The sequence below is a fragment of the Epinephelus fuscoguttatus genome, linkage group LG12 (assembly GCF_011397635.1).
Source record: "Epinephelus fuscoguttatus linkage group LG12, E.fuscoguttatus.final_Chr_v1".
NCBI lineage: Eukaryota > Metazoa > Chordata > Actinopteri > Perciformes > Serranidae > Epinephelus > Epinephelus fuscoguttatus.
Window position 1 is genome coordinate 40180904 of NC_064763.1, and position 25631 is coordinate 40206534.

General features: G+C 40.9%; 1 protein-coding gene across 1 annotated transcript in view; it reads left to right on the top strand.

The window, feature by feature from the left end:
* Positions 1–25631, top strand: part of grk6 (G protein-coupled receptor kinase 6) — an 84317-nt gene that overhangs the window by 15242 nt on the left and 43444 nt on the right. The window contains exon 3 of the mRNA XM_049591370.1: positions 21217–21329. Within this exon, the coding sequence (XP_049447327.1) occupies positions 21217–21329 (113 nt within the window). The remainder of the gene's footprint in view (positions 1–21216; positions 21330–25631) is intronic.

Sequence of the window (25631 nt, forward strand, 5' to 3'; positions counted from 1 at the left end):
ATAGTATATGTTTCCCTTACCTCTGGGCTGTGACGTCATCTCGCGAGAGCTTTGCTCCACTGTGTCTGTAGCTCTCTCTACTCGTGGGACAGCCGTTTTCTTGAGGAAGAGGTGTTTCGGGATTGGATGTCTTCTCTTCTTCGGCTGGCAGTAGTCATCTTGGGAGAAGTGAGCACTGCAGACCTGATGGTCTGCAAGGCGCAGTGTCTGGACAGGAGTGTTAGCATCCATTTGTAGCACAACTAGCCACAACTTCAGCATCTCGCCGTCCGACAAAGGCAGCCTATGAAAGCTGTACGGGGTGTTGCGCGACATCCTGTTCTTGCAGTTCGGATAAGCACAAACACGAACCATTGTTTTCAATCGATGCAGTAAAACTCTCAGCTGTACTCCGGGACAACCAGCGCCACTCTGAGCGGCGCTCAGCATGGCTCCTCTGTTTTCTTCCGGCAACAAGCAAAGCTCTCGCGAGATGACGTCACAGCCGGGAGGAGGTGAAGGGTCAGGGAAACGCTTAGTATGCTATTTACAGAGATAACACTGGCGATCTGAACCGGTCAGTGGCGAAAAAAAGCACTTTTAATGCCCCGTTACCGTTTTAGCTCGTTTCGCGGCTCCCAGCTGCATCCGCCTCCCTCAATACTGAACCAATTTTAGAACGAGTTGTACCTATGAATCATACGCACACATACACATGGGGAAAAATACCGAAGTTTAACCGCTACCTGCTGAGTAGCTAATGCTAGCTGGCTGCATATATCAAACATAAATTAATGCATTTAAAATATGTTTAAGAGTGACAGCCTTCATGATGGTGCAGGTCATTTGTTATTCTTGTTCAGTTGTCTTGCACACAAGTCCTAAAAAATATGTTTACAACGAGCTTTTTGCAGGAAAGAAATCATGAATCGTTCCCAAGATCAGGTTCCATGTAAAAGAAGAATTTAAGCAGGAAACACGGGCGATATGTGCAGAATCTATTCTCAGAATTTACAAGTAAACTTGTCAGTAGTGATGTACAACCCAAAGCAAAAATTGTACTTACTGTAAGATTAAAGATGTATCCATTCATTAACTTTATGATGTATTAATTCGTGATGGTGGTGCTGGTTGGTGTTATTTTTGATTTCACGTGTAGGGGTATAACGATACATTAATCTGGATTGATATATCAAGTCAATCATTGATGCAGTGTGAACAGATTGATACATATCATCATCTCTAAGATGTGCCTTCATTTTAAAATTCCTGTCGTAAACATTCAGACAGTGCTAGCAGCCTGCCAAATTGTGTCATGGCAGACTTTATGATATGTCCCTGTCCGTGTCCAAAGACAGATGATATAATATGAAGAGATATTGTGATGCAACTTGTTATTTACATCCCTCGGTGGATGATAAATCTTGTCTTTTGTAATCCAGAGGCTTCCTGTCCAACACATGGACAGAACGGATAGAGTGTTGTTGTAACTTCTGTAATTATTTTTTCCTTTCTACTTTTTCCTTCAATTTCCGTTTCTATGTAAAGACGTCCCGAGGACACACTGACTACTGATCAGCTCAAACTCAATGTTAGCTGTCACATTTACATTCTTACATGCTTCACTCGAAGACAAGCAGCTGAAATGTGTCCTAACTTGACTCCGTTCATACCAAGCAGATCACTGATCCAGTTAAGAAGCGTCAAGCGAATGAGAGCTCTGAATGCATCTAGGCTGCAGAAGAGAAAAGAAAAAAAAATCTTGCTTAAGTACCACAGAGGAAACTGTGGCCTGCGCAGAAAGAGGAAGCAGACGGGTGTTTTTGCAGTTTCAACCAGCAGTATGGTTACTTTCATTTTAATTTACGGCAGGTTGCAGACAGAGCCCAGAGTTTATGATACCAGACCAGACAGAAGAAGTCAGATATACAGTCAGGAGAGGATGGGAGGGAAAGCACAGGGATGAGACGAAGAAGAAAGTTGGTGAAAAAGATCATCATCAAAAACTATTTTGATGATCGATTAATAATTTTTCAAGCAAAAATGCTTCCAAAAAGATTCCAGCATCTTAGTTGTGAGACTTTGCTAATTTTCTTCATCTAATGTGCAGCGCTCGACAGTGCGAGTGTTTCACTCACATTTGCGACTAAAAATAGGTGTGTGCGAACTGTAAAAAATATTTAGGGGCACATGTGCGCATAAAACACGGTGACACGGTTATGGGCGGTTTTCCAAGCCACTGTTGGCACAATGAATATAAGTCCCACTGTCGGCAGCGTGGAAATAAGTCAAAGTGTAGAGGAGACATCCGGGGAAGCCTGCTCCATTCTCCCCGCAGTTAGGGACCGTTCGCCATGGTACCGCTGCTGGGCAGCGTGGAAATAAGTCCTGCAGAGTTTCAGAGGACCTGGAGAATGTTTTAGGACAGTAATAACATTATATAAGATAATCATATTACAGAGATAATATATATAAGATAATAACATTAAAGACAAAATTAAATTGCAATACTTTTTCAAAACTTGATGATGATTTTACCTTTCTGTACATTTTGTATACAAATTCATTCAATAATTTTGCTTGTAAATGTCTATTTGCGTTTATTACGGAAAACACATTATTTGATCAATTTACATTGTGCCCCTAAAGTTCTTTGTGCGCTCCTTACTTTTTCACCTTAGGAGCACATGTGCTCCTTGGGAAACAAGTTAGTGTCATAATATTTGAATATTTTAAGTTTTATTGAGTGGTGTGGGGGGATGTCAGGACATCCCTGGAGGGGGCTTGAATGTGTTTTTTTAAAGACAAAGATGTCTTGTTTTTTTTCTAGACACAACACTAGTCCAGAGAACTGCAATTCCAAAATTTCCCTTACTTGGCCCGGGGCACTGGCACAGTTTTGGTGATATAACCCCGTGAACTACACACAACAACTCTTCTGTTGAACATTTTCTTTTAGTGTCTGATTTTTTCCTGCTGGATGTGTGTTTTGTGTAAGAGCAAATTTTGAAAGAGAGCAAATTTGATTTTAATATTTTTTTGACATACAAATATAGTTGAGATCTCCTATTTAAAGGATAAGGCTGGTGTCGTCCTGTGTTTCTGTTACTGCCAGCAAATCCCATGAAAAGACACAAACACAATGTTAGTTCATTGACTGCCCTACCCTGTGGTTACTACTGAGGACATGAATCTTTAAAAATAGCTCAAAAATATTTAGTTACAGGGAAATTTCAGTTTATTTCAACCTGTCTCCTATCGTCCTAAATTTGTTTCAAGTGACTAGTGACATAAAAATAATAGTTAGCATGTTAGCCGTTAGCCTAGATACAGCCGGGGCGCATAGTAGCGTCAGACCTGTTAAAACGTAAGTGAACGGGCAACCTTCAAGTGCAAAGTTAGTCCACTAAACAAGCTTTTTTTCCACAAAGACCGCCTCATATCGTTAGGATAAATGTCAGAGAACATATGGAAAACCACATGTAAACGTGTTGTCTTACCTTACCGGTGTGCTGCCATGTTTGTTTACCATTTAGCTCTGCTTTCCAAAGTGCGGCCAAAATATATCTGGCGAGCTCTAGATAAAGCCCAGCTGGATACTACTCCAGGTGGAGGTGTCTCGTCCTCGGTCACATCCAGACCTTGAAAATAAGGCTGCAACCGGTCCCATTCCTTGCAACAGAGGCATTCCTCTTCTGTGGGCACTGGGGCACAGCATTCACAGGTACACCACCAATCTCCAGAGCTCAGCCTTGCAGCAGCCATTCCTCCTCTCTCGTCCTCTACCTGTTGTGCCTCTCTCTCTCCTCCTCCGTTCTTCAATTTCACGAAGCTCTTCGTCAGTGTATTCTGGCTCAAATAAATAAGGGCAGCCATCAAACTCTGCAAAATCAAATTCCTCCTCCACAAAGACGAAGTCTGGCAAAAAGTCAGCCATTATTCTATAAATCTGTCATAAAATAAATGAATGAACTTTTCAGGCTACTGTCCGGTTCTGCCTTCCAGCTGTTGCTGCTTGTTCTCACGAGATTTCAGGCACGGTATGAGATCGCTGCTTGTTCTTGCGATATTTCGGCCATGCTTTGGAAAGCAGAGCTAAATGGTAAACAAACATGGCAGCACACCGGTAAGGTAAGACAACACGTCTACATGTGGTTTTCTATATGTTCTCTGACATTTATCCTAACGATATGAGGCGGTCTTTGTGGAAAAAAAGCTTGTTTAGTGGACTAACTTTGCACTTGAAGGTTGCCCGTTCACTTACGTTTTAACAGGTCTGACGCTACTATGCACCCCGGCTGTATCTAGGCTAACGGCTAACATGCTAACTATTATTTTTATGTCACTAGTCACTTGAAACAAATTTAGGACGATGGGAGACAGGTTGAAATAAACCGAAATTTCCCTTTAATTCCCTAAAACATCTGCTGACTGTAGTTTTTATCAAACAGGAGGGAAGTGTGCATGTGTTGGGGACTATTTTCAGCAGCGGATGAATCCACATTTAGTGCAGTAGTGAGAATATGGGTCAGCAGAAAGGGTGTATATGTGATTGAGTTAAAATAAAGTAGTGTGTGAGTTTGTAGTCATGAAGGAACATGTCACCCAGTGCAACAGTGTGGTTCGCTGATGTGTTAGTTATGGTTTTTGGACAACAACAGAGCTCTGTGGCACAGAGAAGAACATAAATCAGATTTTGATACACACACTTTATAGTGTTGTTGCTTTGGGTCTTGTTCTTGAGATTTGTTGGCAAGAACACACGCTGTAAAAGTTTGCCACATCATATAAATTTTGGAGATTGTCACCTTAAAAATCAGTGGATCAGATTTTCCAAGGTTTGAGCCTGGGGAGCTGAGCAACAAGCAACTGCATTTTATAATCTGACCGTTTTTTTTTTTTTATGTGGAAACAAGATACACAGCGTGCCCAAAAGTAAGAGGACATCCTGTCCTCACACTTCAGTGTTCTTTTGCTTTGAGCTCATTTGTCCTGGAGACCACTAATATAGTTTGATTTAAAAATGATCACGATTCCAATTTCATGATAGCTCAGAGAAATCAATGTTGGATATTTTCCTTACTTCAGCCCTGTGTGTGTGTGTGTGTGTGTGTGTGTGTGTGTGTGTGTGTGTGTGTGTGTGTGTGTGTGTGTGTGTTTGTGTTCTGTTGTAAACCGGTGAAGTAGTTTGACCTCCCCTGAAGGTTAACTATAGCAACATGTGATGTCAGTGTGATGTGAAATATTACCGCTCTCAAGATGTTTACAGCAGAGTTGCCAACCATTGGCTGCAGTGTTTGTGTATAAAGGCGCAGCACGCAGTTTGTTCGTAGTATACATCCATACATGGCACCCAGGCCGTGCAGAGTAAACACACAGGCCACATTGTTAGGAAGACATCCATTAAAGAAGCACTGAGGCCCGGCTGATGGTGACCTATGATACAACTTACACTGCCTGAAGGTGCAGTGTGGCGACAGACAGGCGGGTAAGGATCAAAACTAGGAGCCACAAGGATGAATTAATGTAGAGTATGTTTGTTTGGACTTATATATCAGTTAGTCCCGTGAAATAAGCACAGTACATTTTTCATTTTACACTGCGAGAACATTTCTAGAAACAGAAGAACCTTTTCAGAAATTGTTCTTTCATTTTGAACCTGGTCGTATTTTTAGTGTCTGAGTATTTTTAGTGGTAAGTAACTACACACATTTACTCAAATACTGTACTTACAGTAATTATGATTCTGAGGTACTTAAAACGTATAATTTTCCTAACTATTGGATGTGTTAAGATAATATTTGGTTCAATTTTGGTTGGACTTTTCATGTAGCACTGCGATCAGTTCAAGTTTTTTTTTGTGCAGTAGTTTAGTTTCTGATCAGATACCTGCAATCATGCTGAGATAGTGAACATTATACCTGCTAAACATCAACATCATGTGTGTGTGTTAGCATGCTGACAATGACAATGCACTTATCTTGAAGCATTACTGTGCCTCAGAGCATGGCAGTGCTCAGACCTATTTTACTCCACTAGATTTATTTGACAGTTGTAGTTTCTGCTTATTTTTTGGGTTTGAAGTTTAACATGCAAAACACAAGATCCATTAAAAAGACATTTAATGGATTGTTAGCAATTAATCTTTTACCCAACTCAGCCCTCCACCAGCAGCATTAAACTGCTGTTGATATTTTAATGCATCATTAATAATTTTCCAGCAATACCGTGTAGTTATATAACCCCCTGAAAACTCTGTGAACATGTAAACGTGTGAGGGGCTCTATAAAGTTGTCTCAGGTTGGCAGGATCTGGCCCCTGACCCTGGGACCCCTGGGGTTAAGGTTTACAATACTGGACTTCTTTGACTTGTCCAGCATGATTCCAGTTTGCCACCACGTGAACATCATTCAGACTGTGACAGAAGGACTGGTTGTCACTAGAATCATCATTTTGCACCATCCTCATCACCACTATAAACCACACTCTTCAGGTATAATTAGGGTCCTTCTTCTTTCTTCTTCTGAGGAAATCATACTTCCCATGGGTGGAAACTCACCAAACTTTGCACAAAGGTCCAGTCTCATGCCAGATATCCTCAGCTGTAAACTCAAGCCAATAGTCCTGATGGTGGCGCTACAGCAAGCGTCTAAAGTTCAAAACTTTGAAAATTCATAACAAATCAACCACACGTGCTACAACTTCACAACTTTCATCAAACTGTAGCCCCAATACTGAAGAAACGTTGTAATGTTATGTAAAACTTCTTAAACCTATCTCCTCCCACAATTTTTGCTCAGTTGACACCAAACTTGCTACAGAGCATCTTCAGACTGTCCTACACAAACTATGTTTCTCAGATTTTTGATTGATCAAAAATTGAGCCTACAGTGCATCAAAATGTTTGACTGTAAACGGTACTGTAAACATATACATGCAAATTCTTGCTAAATAAATCTTCAATGTTCATGAAAAAAAGACAAAATTCTAGAGTCATGGTAGATGATGTGTGGCAAATTTCAGAGTTTTATCTCAAAAACTGAATTTTTGACAGCATTTTGAATTTTGCTCTAATGTGAACAATTGGAGTCAATGTAAAAATGGCAATTTTAAACATCAGTTTTTCACTTATGGAGCAAATCAATCATTGTTACAAACAAATTACCAACATCTCCATGCTGTCTAGATGCAATATGTGTATTTTCAGATTTTTGTTTTGATAACTGAATTTTTTACAGTGGTTTGAAATCTGCTTTTCCATGCATGGACGGCTGCTAAACCTGCACGTCTGGCTTAGTCAGTTTGTGAAGCTACACATGAATTGTCACTGACTAATTAGCTCAGTGAGATACAAATTGATCCTTAGTCTCAGAGGTTGTGAGTTCAAGCCTCAGCTGATGCAAAAGGCAGATTGTGTTGCTAAATTCCTAAATGTCTTCCAGTTCTTCTGCTTGTTGCTCAGAATTGCCTAAAAATGCCCGGACCCGACCCATCGCTGCGCAGCAGCTATAATTGTATTTAAGCTTTTTTATATAAGTTACTGTATATATTATTTTATTTTATTTTATTCTATCCTAATTTAAATATTTGTATATTGGGTTGGGGGAAAAATAAATACAGCGTAATATCGCAATATTTCGCATAGCTATATGGATACACGTACGCCAAGTATTGATTTTTCTATCTATCCATCCATTTCCATCCACTTTTCTGGGGTCAGGTCGTTGGGGCAGCAGGCCTAAAACATGGTTCCCAAAACATTATGGGAATGTTTGGGTACTTTTCCGGCCTCCTACCAGTTGGATGTACCTGGAAAACTGTAGGCGTCCATGAACCACCTCAACTGACCCCTTTTGATGCGAAGGAGCAGCGGCTCTACTCCGAGCTCCTTCCAGATGTCTGAGCTCCTCACCTTATGTCCGCAATCTCATTCTTTTGGTCACTAATCTTAAATGGTGGATGGACTGCACTTGTATAGCGCCTTTCTAATCTCACGACCACTCAAAGTGCTTTTACACTACATGTGACATTCACCCATTCACACACACATTCACACACATTTGAGGCTACCATACATGCTACCACCTGCTACTCAGTGACCATTCACACGCTGTCACACACCAGGGTTCAGGTTTAGGGTTCAGTATTTCGGATATTCAGAGTGAAGGAGCGAAGGATCGAACCGCCAATTTTCCGATTAGTGGACGACCCGCCCTGCCTCACACCTACAGCCGCCCCGACTACCTAAAACTCTGACCAAAGTCATATTCTCCTTCTCTGCCTCCCTCTCCAACGCCACAGTCTGGCACCACGCCCTGCACCAACCTGCCTATCCATCTCATGCTCCATTTCACCCTCACTCATGAACAAGACACTGAGATGCTTGAACTCCTTCACTTGGGGCAGTAATTTTTTTATGACATTAATTAATAATATTAGAAATACAAGTGAAACTTTTGGCTAAGGATAGACCGATGCATCGGCTGGCCGATATATCGGGCCGATATTTGAGTTTTTTACTTGTATCGGCATCGGCCGATACGCGCGTGGGTTCGCGGATTTATTTTTCCCTGGCACTTTTTTTCATTTGAAAGTATGTGGTTAAGTTGAACAAAGCTGTTGAATCCTACTGTGTACAGTAGTTGTTGTTTTATTTATGCTTCAGCTTAAATATTTGTTTATTTTATAAAGACATTACTGGAAGATTTAAGAGCACTGAACTCTTTTTTTTATTTGAATGTATAATAATAATAATAATAATATTCTACCTGTTCTACCTCAACTTTCCATCTTGTTTTAGTATTTTTTACTGTTCAATAAATGTTTCTTATTTTAAACTTGAGACCTGTAGTATTTGTTATCATTGTGTCATTTTTTTTATGTAAACTGAGGGAGCAAAAGCAGTATCAGCCCCAAATATCGGCTCAAGAAAATCGGCAGTCCATAATCGGTCATCGGCTAAGGGTGATGGAAAAAAATCGGTATCGGCATCGGCCCTAAAAAATCCATATCGGTCTATCCCTACTTTTGGCAGCCTACTAGAATCATAAAATCAAAAACTTTGCCACAAAAATGACTAAAAATGACAAACTAGCTTATTAGATAAAACAGATATTCAGGTAACAGTTTTCCTCTGGGGCATAATTTGCAGTTGAAAAAAGGTAATGAATTGCAAAAACGTATGTTATTGAAATACTCATATTGCACGCATATTGCAGCATTTTTAAAAACACAATAATGTTGTATGGCTACTGTTTGTTCTGAGTGTTTGTACTGTGAAGGGGCTACAACTTAAGTGTCATTGTGCGACCTTTTTACAATTTTTTTTATTTATTTTTAAAGAGAAAATGAGGCCTCCGATGTGGACAAGAGCAGGAGGAACAAAACTTTATTTGATAAAAGTGTTTAAATGCAAATATGCACAAAAGCAAAATCAGCAGTGAACTTCCTAAGACTCTTTGGTCAAACAGGGCAGTAACAGTCTCTGCTGGTGCTATAACATCCTGTACAGTAAATGCAGTTTGGCTGAAGTGGTGCGTGCTTAACATGATCAGCAGCAGATGTTGTTTTTCTCCAGGAAACCTTCACAACAGAGCTGCTTCTTTCCTGAAAGGTGCTATGCAAAAACGCTTTGATTTAAATGAATTCAGTCAAACATGCTGTCTCACAGACTGTGACACACGGAGGCAGGAAGTTCAGCATGTAGCTGCACAAAACCACAAATGTCGTGAAAAGTTAACGTCCCAGTTAGAGGAGGGGATGAAATATACTGATAAATGTAAGGAAAAGCAAAGTAAAACGTGAGGAGTAGAAAGTGTGAGGCTGAGAAGTGGAAATAAGACAAATGGTCAGTCATGATTCAGCTCTGAAAATCCTTGTGGCAGTTTTTATGAAACCAGAAAAAAGAGGTGAGTGGGAGGGAGTCTCGAGAAAGACGTTCAGGAAACTGCCAACTTCCTTGTTTGTCAGAAACAGGTTGTTCTCTTCTCTTGTCTTTTTCTATTCTCTTCTTCTGTCTCTCATGTATTATTACATACCATGCAGGTGATATGCAGCAGTTCCCTGCATTGTTCACATGTTTGGGTCTAAAATTGTACATGCAGTGATGCAGTGTTTGTTCAAATCTTCTCTTAACTTTAACATAAAATGCATTGTTAGCAGAACACTCGGCACTAGTGCAAACACAGGGTGCAGATTTCTACTCAGTCTGTTTCTGCTGTTGACTCATTCTCTGAGTGAGAATATGCAGAAGTACAAAATTGTCATTTCAAAGGAGCACGCCAGATTGGTCAGCTGGTGCAGACAGAGAAGGAAAAGAAGATGTCATGTGTGAATGAAACACGGGGGATTCTTTGGAGACACAACAGCTGGTGTGGAGAGTTAGAAAATTTACAAACACAAATCCCATGTCCTGGTCACACTCACTGAGGTCTGTGATTTGGCCTGTGATGACATTACTGCTGCGATGCCCGTGTTAGATTTGTCTCACTTGTTGAGACAAGTGGAAGCACAGTTTTGCTGTTTGTGTCACATGTTTTTTGTTTGTAACAAGACGTCAGGTGTCGAATGTTTTGCTGCTGTTGTTGACTTTATCCCCTCGTGGCTTTGCTGCTGTTGTCCTGCTCTCTGAGAGACACATGCAGGACATTCAGTGCACATGTGCCTGTTCCCTCTACAAATGGCAAATGAAAACTTCTTGAGTCTTGATAGATGCTGGCTCCTCTCCTCCTCCTCCTCCTCCTCCTCCTCCTCCTCCTCCTCCTGGATGCCCTAGGCCCTTCATCGACAGACCATTAGAGAAACTCGATCTTACGGTAAACATACAGGTCTGGGCTGGCTTTAAAGTCCAGATGCAGAGATCTTTTTTGTCGGCAGCTCTATGCAAGATGGTTTATATCAGGCTTGGGCGATGTGACAAGATAATCATTCAAAATAATATTGGTTGGCCGTGATAATTGTCATCATGTGTCCATGATAACAGAAAGACATTAAGTTATGCAAAACCTGTTATGCATTTTGTGCTCTCTCTCTTTTTAGCTTGTTTTCTCACTAGAATAAATAGAAAGGACGTGGAACTGTGTGCAGTGGTCATTTGTTGTTAGTTATAGGAACAACACAAGTCAGTGGAGCTTTAATTGGAAAACTCAATTTTGCCGTATTTTTACACAACAATCGTACACCAATCCAAGTTTCTTTCTTTCACCAGACTCAGTTAAGCCTGACTGCCTTGTTAACTCATCATAAAACAGGTCATTTGAACTCGACAGAAATGAAACTCACCGTAATGGTTTTAGTCTTGTTAGTCCTCTAACTCTGGTTCAGTCAGAATAAACCCTTGATGCACAGAGTTAGACATGACAACATGATGATCTGCACACAGTTTATCTTCTTGGTGCCTCTCAGCGGCTCTCATTCGCTCTTTGGAGGCGTCTGTAGTTCCTCATGTTTCAGTAAACATGAACTTAATAGTGACATAAGACAATCGGAAATAACAGTTACGGTAATATCTTAGAAGTAACATATTGCTTATTGACGTACTCCACTGCTCGTTACAGCAAAGCCTTACCTCAGTGAGTGTGCGACTTGCCAAAAGGTGGTGTGTTTATACAAAGACAAAATGTAGACCTGTATCTGTCTTCTCCTCATTCCATACATCAGTGTTGATAAAGTTGTTATTGATCTGGAAATGCCCTTGTGCAACATGGTGCTTGCTTCCTATACATTTTGTCCACTTTGTTGCCGCTTAAGGGTGTTACAGTAAATGCCTCTCCATGACGTATCTGCTTCAATCTGTGTGGTCTGTGTGGCTCTCTCTTCACCTTTTTTTCCATATCATTCTTTTTCGTAAAGAAGGAATTTCAGTATTGCTTAGCTCTACGTGCATCTTTCTAGACACATGTTTCTGCGTTCAGCGGCAGTGAGCAACTTAGCAACTGGGGAAAACTAATCTGCTCGCTGATATATGTTGCACTTACTGCTGTGGAGCTGAACTGAAGGCCAGATTTTAACTGACTGTAAAAGCACAGATGTGTGGATTGATCATGGTCGGAAGTGCAGAGCAATCCTGGTTTAAGACCCCGTTTATACGACAATGATTTCAACTGAAAACGGTAAACTTTCGTTGCGTTTTGGCCGATCGTTTACACAACAGCGGCGTTTTGAAAACAGGTTCCAGAGTGCAACTTTTTGGAAATGGCAGCGTCTCCATTGTCACGTAAAATTGCAATATGCAGTTCCTCTGAAAACGGAGACTTTTCGCACATGCGCATTACGGTTCCAGTCACTAGGCATGCCGACCGTCACAACAACAGTGCTGAGCTCTGTTTGTGCTGCTCACCCTGTTGATTTGAAGTGAAGTGTAGATCTGTTACTGTAGCAGCTCCACCTCGTCGTCCATCCAGACAAAGTTATCTGTGCATGCTTTCGCCATTGTGTCTTCTTTGTTTTGGTTTGTAATCACCGCGTTGTAGAGGAAGGCGCTTCAGCGCAGGTGCATGGCATCATGCCGTGGTGTTGCTTTGCAAATTTACACTGCCACTCACTGGCCTGGCGTGCATACTACAGCGTTTCCAGTAGATTTTGCGGCTCCATGTGAACGGGATCGTTTCAATAATGTCGTCATATAAATGCAGAAGTTTTTTAAAATGCAAAGGACAGACTCTTCCATTTTTAGAGAAACTGTTGTCGTCTAAACAGGGCCTGATTCTGGTGATCTGCAGGTGAAAAGATATCTAGGCATATGCTAATCTAAATTTGGAGAAAAAGTTAAAGAGTGCAGTTGGTTGTCTAGGACAGTGGTTCCCAACTGGTGGGTCTCGGTCCAACCAAACGTCGGTCATGGGGCCATTCTGTATGGACAGCAAGTGACATGCAAACATGTCAAGTTCGTATGGAGTTTCTGGCACAGAACTTTTATTTTGAAGTGTCTTTTCCTGCTGTAGTGACTAACAGAAAGCCACTAAACAGAGACAGCAAACAAACTAGATGAGACAACCAATTGCACGAATGACACTGAATTAAACTGTGTGGACCTCAGCCTCATGACTGAGGAGAAATCTGGTGCTCGTAGTTGGACCAGTTGGGAACCACTGATCGAGAACAACATTAAAAAGTCTCTTAAAAAGAGTTTACAACCTTGCTGGTGGCTCGAGGCTATACGCAGACACAGCAGCTCTTTGAGCTAAATGCTAAAGTCATTAGGGTTCATCTATGAAGAACCATTAATGCCAGTACAAAGTTTCATGGTAATCCATCCAATAGTTCTTGAGATATTTTAGTCTGACCCAAAGCGGTGGACCGAGTGACCGACCCAGGAGCCACGCTGCTGGCGAGCTAAAAGTGAGTCCACTACATAATGTCAGCTTGTTTACTTCTATAAACTTCCCCCAATTATTCTATAAAGAGACAGAAGTGCAGAGACCTCAATCCAGTTTCAAACCAGTGGCATCATAAATTCACTGTAGGGACCCTGAGGCCAGCAGGAGCCCTGACAGAGGCCTCTTTGTGTAAGCTCTCTGTGTGATGATGTACAGCATGTTCTGTACAGTCCTGGAGCTCCTTTCATGTACATCACACCTCCTGTGATCTATTGAGAAAGTCCACTGATCCACAACCACATAATGAAAAGTTCCCAGAACTGGGGGATGTTAGATTTCGCGCATGAGTAGCCAGTGTGGGATTGGCCAAGTAGCTTCATGAACTGTAATGAAGCTAATTTTTGTGTGTTTCTGAGAGGACAATAATGGGTTTGGATTTAATGTAAACAGCCACTGTAGACTGTCAATTAGAAATGTTAATTATTAAGTCTTAAAGCCACAGAACGACCTGATGATTTTTTTGTGGTTGCCTTACAGATATCCCACTCTCCAGCTTTGCCTTTGACTTCCGCCCTCACTTTTTTATCTCAGCTGTTTTCTTCATTGTCCTTTTTGCCTCCGGCTCCCATTTACTTCACTTTGCAGCAGGACAGGAAGTATGTTAGAGCAGAGAAGAGAGAAAATAGATGATTAGAGTAGAACAGATGACAACAAAGATGTAGCAGAGCAAAAAGAGAGATCAGTCGAGCAGAAAAAACTAAAGTGAGATATAACAGAGCATCAGTTACCATCAGTCACCATGTCGTTGATGGGAAATGACTCATCAAAGTGACAAGAAAACATAACATTTGAAACAATTAAAGGGACACTCCACCCGAGTCGTGCTTATTTACTGTACCACGCACGGAGGGTTGGTTGAAAAGATGTTATTGGTTGCATTATGGGGAAGCAGGATGTGATGTTTAGGGAGGTTGACCCAGCAGGGACTAAATATCTCAAATCTGTCTCTTACATGTCCTCTAACTTTATGTAAGAGCCGATAATAAATTTAGTAATTTATAAGGTAAAAAAGGAAAACGTTTGCTCCATAAATCACGTACTTGTTACTGTATTTCTGTTGGTCAGACTAAAGCCGTGACTGCACACAACATTTGTGGTATAGTACCCTTGGACAGTACGTAACCTGTGCGGACACGTACCTAAACTGTAGATTTGCTTTGTGTTTCCACCGCAGACAGTGCTCTTATTGTATAGGTGGGGTTGTTGCATCCAGCCTTAGCTGTATTTTCTCGATGCAGAGGAATGTCTGCACCTCACTGATTGTCCACGGAGCGGGGTCGCACAACATTTTCAGCACGAAAACCAACAGGTTGGAGTGTTTGGAGCGAATCAGGGGTGTGGTGCTTTCTATGCTCAGCCAGTCATCGTCAAAGAGTATGTCATGCAAGATAGTCCGTAAAAATAAATGGAGTGGTTATGGTATCCTATAGAGTGTGCCAGTAAACCCAGAACTCCGTTAGCGCTTTTAGCACTTCCAGTTCTCGTCTAAAAGTCAGTACGTTTTTTGAATGGGATTTTGGTAAAATGCCTCAAATAAGGTCTGTGGTTAACAACAGCTTAAGCGAGTTTCAGGTTTTGTTTTACAACATAAAACACGTCAGTAAATGCCCTACTTGTGAATTTTGAAGCTTTTACGTGTCGTAAAAAAGGCGGTTGCTAACAAGTTGCTCAATACGACTACAAACCCTGTCGGGGACATTCAACGTCATCACCCCTGAACAGGCGAGAGTGCTGGCAGTCCGCCATTACAGCTTCTTATTTAGCTTAAACAGTCCGATTTCCCCATTATACAATGTTTTTAAAATAAAGCGGTTGAAATCAGTTGAAAGCTTAGTGGCGGTGACGTCAAGAGTCATGCGACCGTGGAGTAGTCATGTAGTCCGTGAAAGCCTAACGTTAGCTTTTTACTTCTGGCGATCACATTTAAGCTTCAAATGTGGTATGGAAGGTGTTCATATGTGAAGATTATCTCACTGAACAAAACCTGTAAGTATCATAAACTTGTGTTAGCCACAGAGCTTATTTTCTGACATAATCCAAAACAGACAGACACTAAACTTCCGGGTTTTGACGTCAGTCCTGGCACACTCTATTGACATTTAAGGTTTTTGATGAATTCACATTGTCAAATCATGCAGCAACATGCAAGAAAACAGTCCACAGTAAAAGATACAGGTAGCTGCTAGCCTTTAGTAGTAATGATGAATAGGCGGTAAAACATCCGTCCATTTTATTGTAGTTGACTAATGTGGCGTAAACTTGCCACCGTAGGATCAGTGGTTACAGTCCACCGTAGTCGTAGCAAGTGATGGATCTCTGTTGACCACTGACTGCAGTGTTTCTAGCTCCACCTTTTAGTATTGGATCAATGTGCCAGGCTCCTCAACAGAGAGGTGTCAGGCCTCATTTACACGGCAAACGATGCATTCGTGCACGGTCGCTGTTTACTCACGTTGTCATTTCAGCGAGCATGTTAAGAGGTTGGAGCATTCACACCGCAGCAGCAGTTCGGTTTTGGTGTGAATACACGTGTGCTGCGGCTATGCTTATGGACCGCTTTGCGAGCGCTACGCGAACACATCGCTTGCGGTGTAAATGAGGCCTTAAAAAAAAAAAAAAAAAAAAATTCAGGACAGAATGGAACAGTTTTCTTGGTACCATCCACAACTATTGACAATGGAAACGCAAGCATAACCGTTCTAATATGTAATGAACTGAACTGAACTGAACTGAACCAGCCTGCTTGGTGGAAACAAGGCTTAAGTAAGCAGTAGTCAAAAGTTTGCTATGGAGGAATCGTTGGTTACTGTTTGTAAACAGTATTGCCAGCAACTGGGCACAACAACATCTCTAAGACAGCAAATAAGGAACAAAATAAGAAAACACAGGCAGAGTCTCTGCAGAAAGATACACTGCCACACACTTCTAGAGCTGCATTAGCAAACATTCAGTAAGGCCTCTCTATGCCCTTTGTCCACTGGATCCGTCTGTGCTATGGCTTAGTCACAGCTCTGTCATGGTGTCAGTATCCATGGGAAACATTTCAGAAACTGCATTTATGTTTATTTTGTTTGACAACGTCCTAATTAAAAAATAAAGACTGTATAATCTGCAGCTCAGCAGCCTGGGAGAGACTGCGGGTTAACAGGTATTCATAAACTGTGATCAGATTTCATACACATTCAGTTATCTGAGAGCAGGAACAGGGAAATATGTATGAAAGTTTTGCTGTATTAAAACACAGATAGCAGGAGGAGACTCTCCAGCTAACTGCAAACACAAAATCACCTTTGCTTTGTATGTGTTACGACAAATGCATCTTTATTTAGCAATTTCAAATATCAAATGTCCACATTTAAAGCCATGTACAGGTGATTCTCAAGCTTCAGAGATGCAAGCTGCTTCTGCAAAAACAGACCCAGAGTTTTTGAACAACAACAGCTCTATGAAGAAATGTTTTGACGAGAGGATGTCTGGTGTGTGTACGTGCACGAGCATGCAGGGTGACGTGATACACGTGCAAATTGCAGAAGGTGCAGTGCATAAAAGCAATAAAATACCAAAGAAGAATGAAGCAGTAAAAGTTACGGAGGAAGAAGATGTGGGTGTAAGCAACGCAGGGGTCAAAATATTCAAAAAGCTGTGTTGTAAAGGCAAATGTGCATGTTGTAAATGCTTTCTGACGGAATGAACTTTACACATTTAATAAGCCTGGAGAATACATGCAGTGTGTTCTGGTGTGAGACACTGAATGTATGCAACACTTTGGCCAGAAGTCTAGCTCATGTGCTAATAGTTGTTCACAGAGATAGAGACAGAAAGCAGCAACACGGGGATTTGTTATTGTGTAATCCCGTTGTTGTGTTGGAGTTTTTCTTTGAGTTTGGACTCGCCTTGAGTCACTGCCTGTGAAGCCGTCAGAGATTCTCTGAGTGATACTGGGTCATACAGATGAAAACTGTTTGACTTGCAGATCATTCTAGTCCTTTATGTCCTCTCTGCAGACAACGATCACATTTGTTTGTTCATGAAGCTTCCTGAGTCGCTTTGCATCAACATCAGTCAAGGATGCAAATCAACATGTCCTTGGTGTTCGGGGGTTTTTTTGTCCTGAAGCTCAGCTGGGCAGATGAACTCAATCAACCCCAGATATGTATCTAAAAACCTTTTCACAGACTATGGTCGGCTACGTATAATCACTGTTTCAACAGCATTAACATAGCTATATTCCTATTGGGACCTGCTGCACAATGAAATATAACGTTGGCTCTGACAACAGTTTGTGAGACATGTTGCTACACTTTTTAAACCAAGATTTTAAACCAGGCTCCACTCATAAGCCCATCCATCACGTAGGCTGTCTTCAGCATTTCTATGAACGCTGTGTCCCATGACAGATATTGTGTGGCTGCAACGAAGGCCTCTAGTTTCCCAGCGCGGCGCAGGGTGGCGAACCCCACACAGAGCTAGTTTCGAGCAGCGCAACCCGAGGCGCGCTCAGTTTGGTAGTTTGGCAGACCGAGGTGCGCTGAGATGGGTGTGGCAGCGCAGCAGGGGGAGGTGTCGACAGATCTAGCTTGGCGCAGTGACAGTTTCGTGCCAAAAGGCTTCGCCGAAGGTGCGCTAAAAGCTCGCCAGCTGAAACCAGGTCTACTGTCAGCGCAGGGGGAGCGCAGCCGGTGTAAGCCGAAGTTTGGCTGACCGGCGGACAGTGCGCACACATCACCAAAACCTCACAGGCAGGTTTCCAGAATGTCAGGCACATTAACGATGCAATAAATACCCACAAACCACTATTCAATGCAACTATCTGCAATCAGCACATAAATGTATCTCTATATCGACTGTCCCGTCACATCTGATGTCAGATCAAAGGGGATTGGCACGTTTGGCACGCGTAATGGAAACCCAACCTGATCTGATTAACACAGCTGCAAACTAATGAGTTCACATCCCTCTCAGCCAACCACAAACAGCCACAGCATCAGATAGGGAGTATATATTCAGCATCTGTCATCTTAGAAAAGTCAAAAGAAAAGAAACAGAGTGAGACTGCGAGAGAGAAAGAGAGAGCGCGCGCACACAAGAGAAACGCAACATTGATTTACAATTGTGGTGACCTCCTCCCAGGCTACCTTTGCATCATCAGCCCGTGGAGGTCTGCTCGCAGTTCTGTATATTCGGACACTGCGAGCTTGGACCTCCCGGACCAAAACATCAGTTTCCTCCTGGGAGAAGTTTGGCCGTCTGACGCTGCTGCTCTCTTCTGCCATGGCGAATTGAGTAAACTCTCATTACGCCTTCACGCGGCGCATTTAAGGGCGAGGAGAGGGGCTCATTTGATTGGTGTGATGTGTGTAAAACCCACTCCACGCCTTCTCTCCTCCCTCTTTCCAACTTGCGCAGGTAGGAGGGACGGAGGTGGGAAAGAGGAGTAGCTGCGCCAGGCGCACGGTGTGCCAAACTTGCAAAATCCGCCTGACCACACCCAGTTGCTCGCTCGCTCAGTCTGCGAAACTAGAGGCCTAAGGATTATCTGTAAATCTGCCTTTTTTTACTTGATTAATTGTCAACAAAATGTCAGCAAACTGTGAAAAAATGGTAATCACAAGTTCCAAGAGTCTAAGATGACGTCTTAGCATCTTGTTTGGTCCAACCAGTAGTCAGATTACCACACAAAAGAAAAAGAAAAACAGAAAACATCCACATTTGAACAACTGATTGTCAATATTTCCTATGATTTCTAATTATTTTCTGTCAATTGATTGAATAATCTTTCAGGTCTGAAACATTTCCACTGATTTCTCTGACAGTCGTTATTTCCAATTGCCAAAACCTCACTGGAAAGCAGGTTGCATAATTATGACCACTGTCAAACTGGAGTTGTTGCTGCAGCCATACTTTATAAGATTGTCAAAGGATGTTTATCGCTCGATCGAGTTTGAAATAGGGATGTCCCGATCCGATCATCAGTTTGGGTATCGGCTCCGATCACGTTATTTTTACAAAATCGGAATCAGTAATAAAAAATCAGAGGAATCAAAACAACAAAAATGGCCAGGTTTTTCATCTATGTTGTTCATTGTTGCCTCTGCTTTCCAATGTATAAAGATATAGGCCTATTTTGTTTGTTGAAGACAAGAAGAAGATATTGAATTTGTTTACATTTTGTGCTGCTGAACCACCGATAAGCTTTTTGGATACTATTTAAATAAAAAACAAACCTTATGGGACAACTTGGATGCATTCTCTTTTTTTTTTCTTCGGACTCGGTATCGGACTCAGTTTCAAAATAAAGGACTTGGTATTGGATCAGATGAAAAATAAAGGTTATCGGGACATCCCTAGTTTGAGATAGAGCTGGCATAACATCAGACTTTCGCTACGCAATCATCGTGGCCGAAAGAGTTCACGATAACGATATTATCACGATATCTGAAGAAAATGTGAAAAAGAAGGTATCGCTATGCTAAAATGCTATCAGTCAAATTCATCTTTAACTTTGTTTATTGTGTGTTATGTCTCTTTTTTGGCAAATGAATTCCACTCAGTAGAGAGGAGAGAGACTTAATGGATAGTGAGAAGGCAACCAGGTGGTGTTTGGGGATGGAGAAGAAGTGAGAATGTAAATAAAAACACTACACTACATCATCACGTGTTTAAGTATGATGTCAATGTTTCATTTTTAAATATCACTAGCATTTGGACTTTAATTCTTACGTTTTTTCCGTCTGTCCCACAATTTATTCTCATGACTCCGACACAGATGTCAATAGAAGTTCTCCGTTGCTCCTTTATTAAAAATGTTCCTGTGAATGAGACTATGCAAATGTTATCGGTGAGTGGGTGATAAGACCAGCAGCTCTTTGTGCTGATATTTGACTATTAAATGTGTTGGCGTCATTCACTGTTATTTTCTGTTACACTTCTCTCAGTCGGTCAAATTCCTGTCACATCATTGTGTTTATGCAACTCTGTGGATTATAGATTTATTAATAAAAGTATGGTGGTTTAAATCCCTGGTTGGATTTGGCTACTTCAGGCCTTTCTTTAGTGGTATTCAACCTGTGAATCGGACTATTAAAAAGTGTTGAATTGGACAATACAGTGCAAGGAAGATTAAGAAAATTAGAGAAGATTCTCACCTAGAGCTGAAAGCATTAATTAATCAATCATTGAATTGATAAACAGAAAAACTGAGGATTATTTTGATTTAATGATAATATTTTTCGCTATTTTCTGACGCAAACTAATGAAGCAATTTATCCTGAAAAAAATCAGCAGAAAGCCACCGAACCTGATTTTAACCTGATTTTGGCATGTATTTTGGATTGGCACCACAGTTTCTCTTGTGATATATAGTTTTATATCATCATATTTCACAAACATCATACAGTACATGGTCTCAGACTCAAAACAAACTATTTGAACTTTGCGCAGCTTGCTGTGGCGTTCTCTTGGATATTTTTTTAGCAGCTCTGCCCATTAGCAGCAGTTAACATGTTTGTATCTCACTAGCACGACACTTAAAAGCATCATTGTTACCTGTGCAAATATATAAACTAAACAAAGAGTTAATGATTACCTGGCTCATTTTGCTGTGTGATGTAGCGCCACTGTTTCTTAGCCCTGATATTATATTTGGTATCATAAATATTCCAGAGAATTTCTCCTGAGAATAAAATAAATGTCTCTTTATTTTATTCCTTCACTTTAAATCCTGTTTGAAATGCTGCTAGCTGATGGGAAGATGCTCTCATTTATACTTCTTTTGCAGAGACTTGCTCGACACATTTTGATTGAAACATAACTGTACTGATGCAGCTCATGAATCAACTCCGTCTCCTCTCTGTCTCTGCAGAAAAGGACTACAGCAGCCTCTGTGAGCGGCAGCCCATCGGACGGTTACTGTTCAGACAGTTCTGTGAGACTCGACCCGAGCTGAGACGCTGTGTTAAGTTCCTGGATGCTGTGGTAAGATGTGTGTGTGTGTGTGTGTGTGTGTGTGTGTGTGTGTGTGTCAGTGTGATGGGGTGTTTGTCTTGTTGCTGGAAGTGTGTTTGTGCTGGGGAGTTTTGTCTCCCTTTTCCATGAGCACTAGTGTGGAAAGACAAAAGGAATGAAGTGTGTGTGTGTGTGTGTGTGTGTGTGTGTGTGTGTGTGTGTGTGTGTGTGTGTGAGGGAGGGCAGTGGGGGTCTCAAGGACTTTTGTGTTTCTTCCTCGAAATGCTCCTCAGTTCCTGTTACTGAAGGGATGGGAAGGGAGGGATGTGGGCGCTTTGTTGTTTGCTTCCCACCTCAAAATCAGCCTCACGCTCATGCGTCGGTGAGAAGGAAGGAGGCAGGTATCCAAAAAAAAAAAAAAAAAAAAAAGGAGGTTTGATGAAGACAAGGGTGAGAGTGGATGGAAAGGCGGCAAGGAACGAGTTTCTTAAATTGAAAAGAAACAGCACATATAAAGAAAGAAAACACCGACACAAAGGAAGGTTTACTGACATAAAAACGTCTGCAGGAAAAATAATAAAAATGTGCACGGGGATTAAAGAGTCACTTCATGATGAAAAACATTTTCTCAATTAGCTCACTTAGATTTTTTTGGTTTTATGGCCCAAGAGTTAGAGACATCTCCCTCTGAAGTCTTCATGCTTAATTGACAGAACACGTCCCTTATCAGCGTGTTCCAACATGACCCATGTGGTTCTGTTGACCGTTTTTCCACAAGAAATCTTCCAATAAAAACTGTCCATAGCACGTTCTGTGGATCATTCAAAGTAACAAGGACACTTTTTCTTAAAGTAAAGGTTTTTAAATGTTAAACTAAGTTCATTTAATCTCCATTGTACCTTGTCGGAGGCAGAAGATCTAAAAATCTGCACAAATAAAACCAAAACTATCTCTATGAGAAAAGAAAATGTTTTTTTGTGATTTGAGTGAACTGACCCTTTAACCAGCTGTTCACTGATTAGCTAGTTCTCATTTAGGGCCATGGAGGCATTTCAGGTTACTGTGCATAAATTCTGCATCAAACTCTTAAAGTTTGGAGTTCAGGAGGAGGAGGAGGAGGAGGAGGAGCAGGAGGAGCAGGAGGAGCAGGAGGAAGTGGATGTTAATATCTCTTTAATGAAATACAGGAACTCTTGACTTTTGGAGAGAAAACTGCGTCAGCGTGTCGACCTCTCTTCTACCTCGTATCCAAGACACACACACACACACACACACACACACACACACACACACATTCACAAACACTTTCTGTTGACCTCATCTGTCACAGTGAACGACTCGCTGCTCGCTCGGCTCAGTTGAGGAATGTTCAGTCACACTCTTGTTTTATTCCCACCAGACTGGTGTGTGTGTGTGTGTGTGTGTGTGTGTTTGGTCCCATTGATGCTGTTTCACTTTTTTTTTTTTTTTTTTGTGAATACACAGTTATTAAGTGATAAACCATGATTTCCTCCTTCAGTCTTACGGGCACAAAACAGTGGGAAGTTCAAGTTCTTTATTTCTATTATATGCACAACAGTAGGTCAGTTTCCTTCCACCTGTTTAATGCCCATTTTCAAAATGTGCACAAAAAAAACTGGAGTGGAAACATTTTAAAATCTCAAAATAGCAAAAAAATATTTACGCTTGAGGGAGGTGGAAAAGCGTATTGATAAAAGATAAATGTGACTAAGTGCGATGGAAATACATTTGGATAAATGATGACGTACCATCGTTGCATCGGCCACTGCAAGCTCACTTTGTCGTCTCTGGATGGCTTTTAACAGCTTATACAAACAGGGCTGTTAACAGAACTCTTCCAAGAGCACTTAGCCGTAATATTAGTTGTCCAAAACTCTCTATTTGTTAATATACATCCATTGTTTTCCTTCTTTTGAGGATTAACAAGCGCTCTTTTACTTACATCGTCTTGCACCTGACTGGAGAATCAGCACCACCCACCCCTTATCTCGATGAACCAACTCCCAATATTTATGTAACAGCAGTGGATGGAAAACTGTGCCTATTCACTTTTTCTTTTGCAGATTTTCTGAAAATTCGGTCAAAATTTGTGCTGCATGGGGTTGAAAACCCAACTAATCACAGACAAGTAATCATTGGCAATGAAAATCGTGAGCCTCAGACACCCTCCAACAATTAATTATGTATAAAAAACAAAGTAGTACATCACAGGGTGTTTACAGGTCCTAAATGTCTAAAATGTCTCAAATTAAGTTTTCTTAATATAAGGCCTTAAAAGCTCTCGCACTCCACCCCCATTCTGTAGCAAAAACGCCTAAAATGACATACCCAAATTAAAATGACTGTAGCTTCTGAACCTCTCTGACTACATGCATGCATGAAGTCTTGCCAGAAAGAAAACTCCCTGAAGTTTCTTGTGAAAGTGTCAGAAACACTCTAGGTGATACAGAGACAGAGTAATGGGCCTCTGAAGTCAGTAACAAATTGAAGATTTTCCTAAAATAAAACAAAAAATGTGTTTCAGGATGAATAACTGTCTGTGGCTTCATCTGAGCAGGTAAATGACACTGTGGGGCTGTAGGCACACTATCAATGAACATTGGTTTCAAATTTGAAGAAGACTGCTCAAAGTATGACCATTCTACAGTGTTTTTACCATGCAAAGATCCAGGCGGAGCTCAAAATGACAAGAGTGCTCGCTCAGCTTCAAAACAGTACTATCAGTGATCAAACAACACTCAGCCAGCTTCAGACATTGTACCTTATTGAAATCAGGTGTGATTATGAGAGCTGATGTTGTTTATGACACAGAAACACCATAAAATATCACCAAATAAAGCCATATGAAACATGAAAGTTATGATCCCACTTTCTAGATGGTATATCTCAGCCAAAAATAGTGGTAGGAGTGAGACTCTTACCGTTTATAAAACGGCTACGTGCCTGCTAACAGCTCCGCATAAGATCGCAAGTAATTGTTTAACTTTTCCCATTGAAAAACGGCATGACATGACTTGGCACCACTCATCGTGATTTTGGACTGTGTGTGTTTAGGCTGCTCTGGTGCGAAATACATAATAAATAAAAGAAAAACGATGTTATTTTTGAAAAGTCGAGAGCTTCCTGAATCCGGCAACACCAAACATCACATGGTTTGATGACGTAGTGCGTCTGTGAGATACCATTTAACAGAGGAGGGAGGGAGCAAGGATGTCGGCGTCCTGGCGGAGTTAGAGAGGATAAAAGGCGTAAATTGTCTTAAATTCAGATTCGATGGGTCTTAAATATTTTCTGTCACAATTCCACCGAGGTGGAAGTTCATATAAGGTGGTATTAAAAAGGTCATATCTGGAACGCTTAAAGAAGTATTTGGAAGTAACATTACAATGGACCCTACAGTGGCTCTATTGGGTCTACTGCCGAAAGCCATCAAAGGAAGAGCCAAAAAATATCTTCTACAAATACTACTGACAACAGCAATTAAATGCATCACAGTTAGGTGGCTAAAGCCTAATCCTCCAACACACAATATGTGGATTGAGAAAATAAAGGAAGTACACCAGATGGAAAAAATAACTTACTCCCTTAGACTTCAAAAAGACATATTTACTAAAAGGTGGCGCGCTGCCATGGGCATACTATGATAATGAGGAATGCCTGTATACATTTCAAATTGAATCTATGTCATTAATCTGATACTTTTTTTTTTATTATTTACTCAATTTTATTTTATATATTTATACATATACATATATATATATATATATATATATATATGTATATATTTTTTTTATTATTATTATTTTTTTTTATTTATTTATTTTTTTTTTCTCCTTCATTTTATTTATCCAATTATCTTTTCAATGTTTTCTACTATTACAGTCGTGGGTGCTTTTGTTGTGTCCCAATTGTCATTATGTTAGTACTATTGTATATTGAAAGTTTGTGTTGAGAAATCAGCAGATATGATGAATATGACTATATGTATGATTATATGTGAAACTGAAATAAAAATTAAGTTAAAAAAAAAAAGGTCATATCTATAGACACCTTGCATCAAGTATATTTACTCAAGTACTGTACAGTTTTTAGGTACTTGCACTTGTCGTATCAGCGTGCTAATATTTGCTAATTAGTGCTAAAAAAAAAGTTTCAAACTTGATTGCCTTTTGAAGACATGCAATGAATGCACTCAACAAACCCACGGCAGCTGAGCAGCAACCCATGATGCTTCACTCTCTGTAGGAGCCGGCATCATACTGTACTGGAGCTCTCTCCATTTTAAAAGAATCAGCTGTTGTGAACACATAA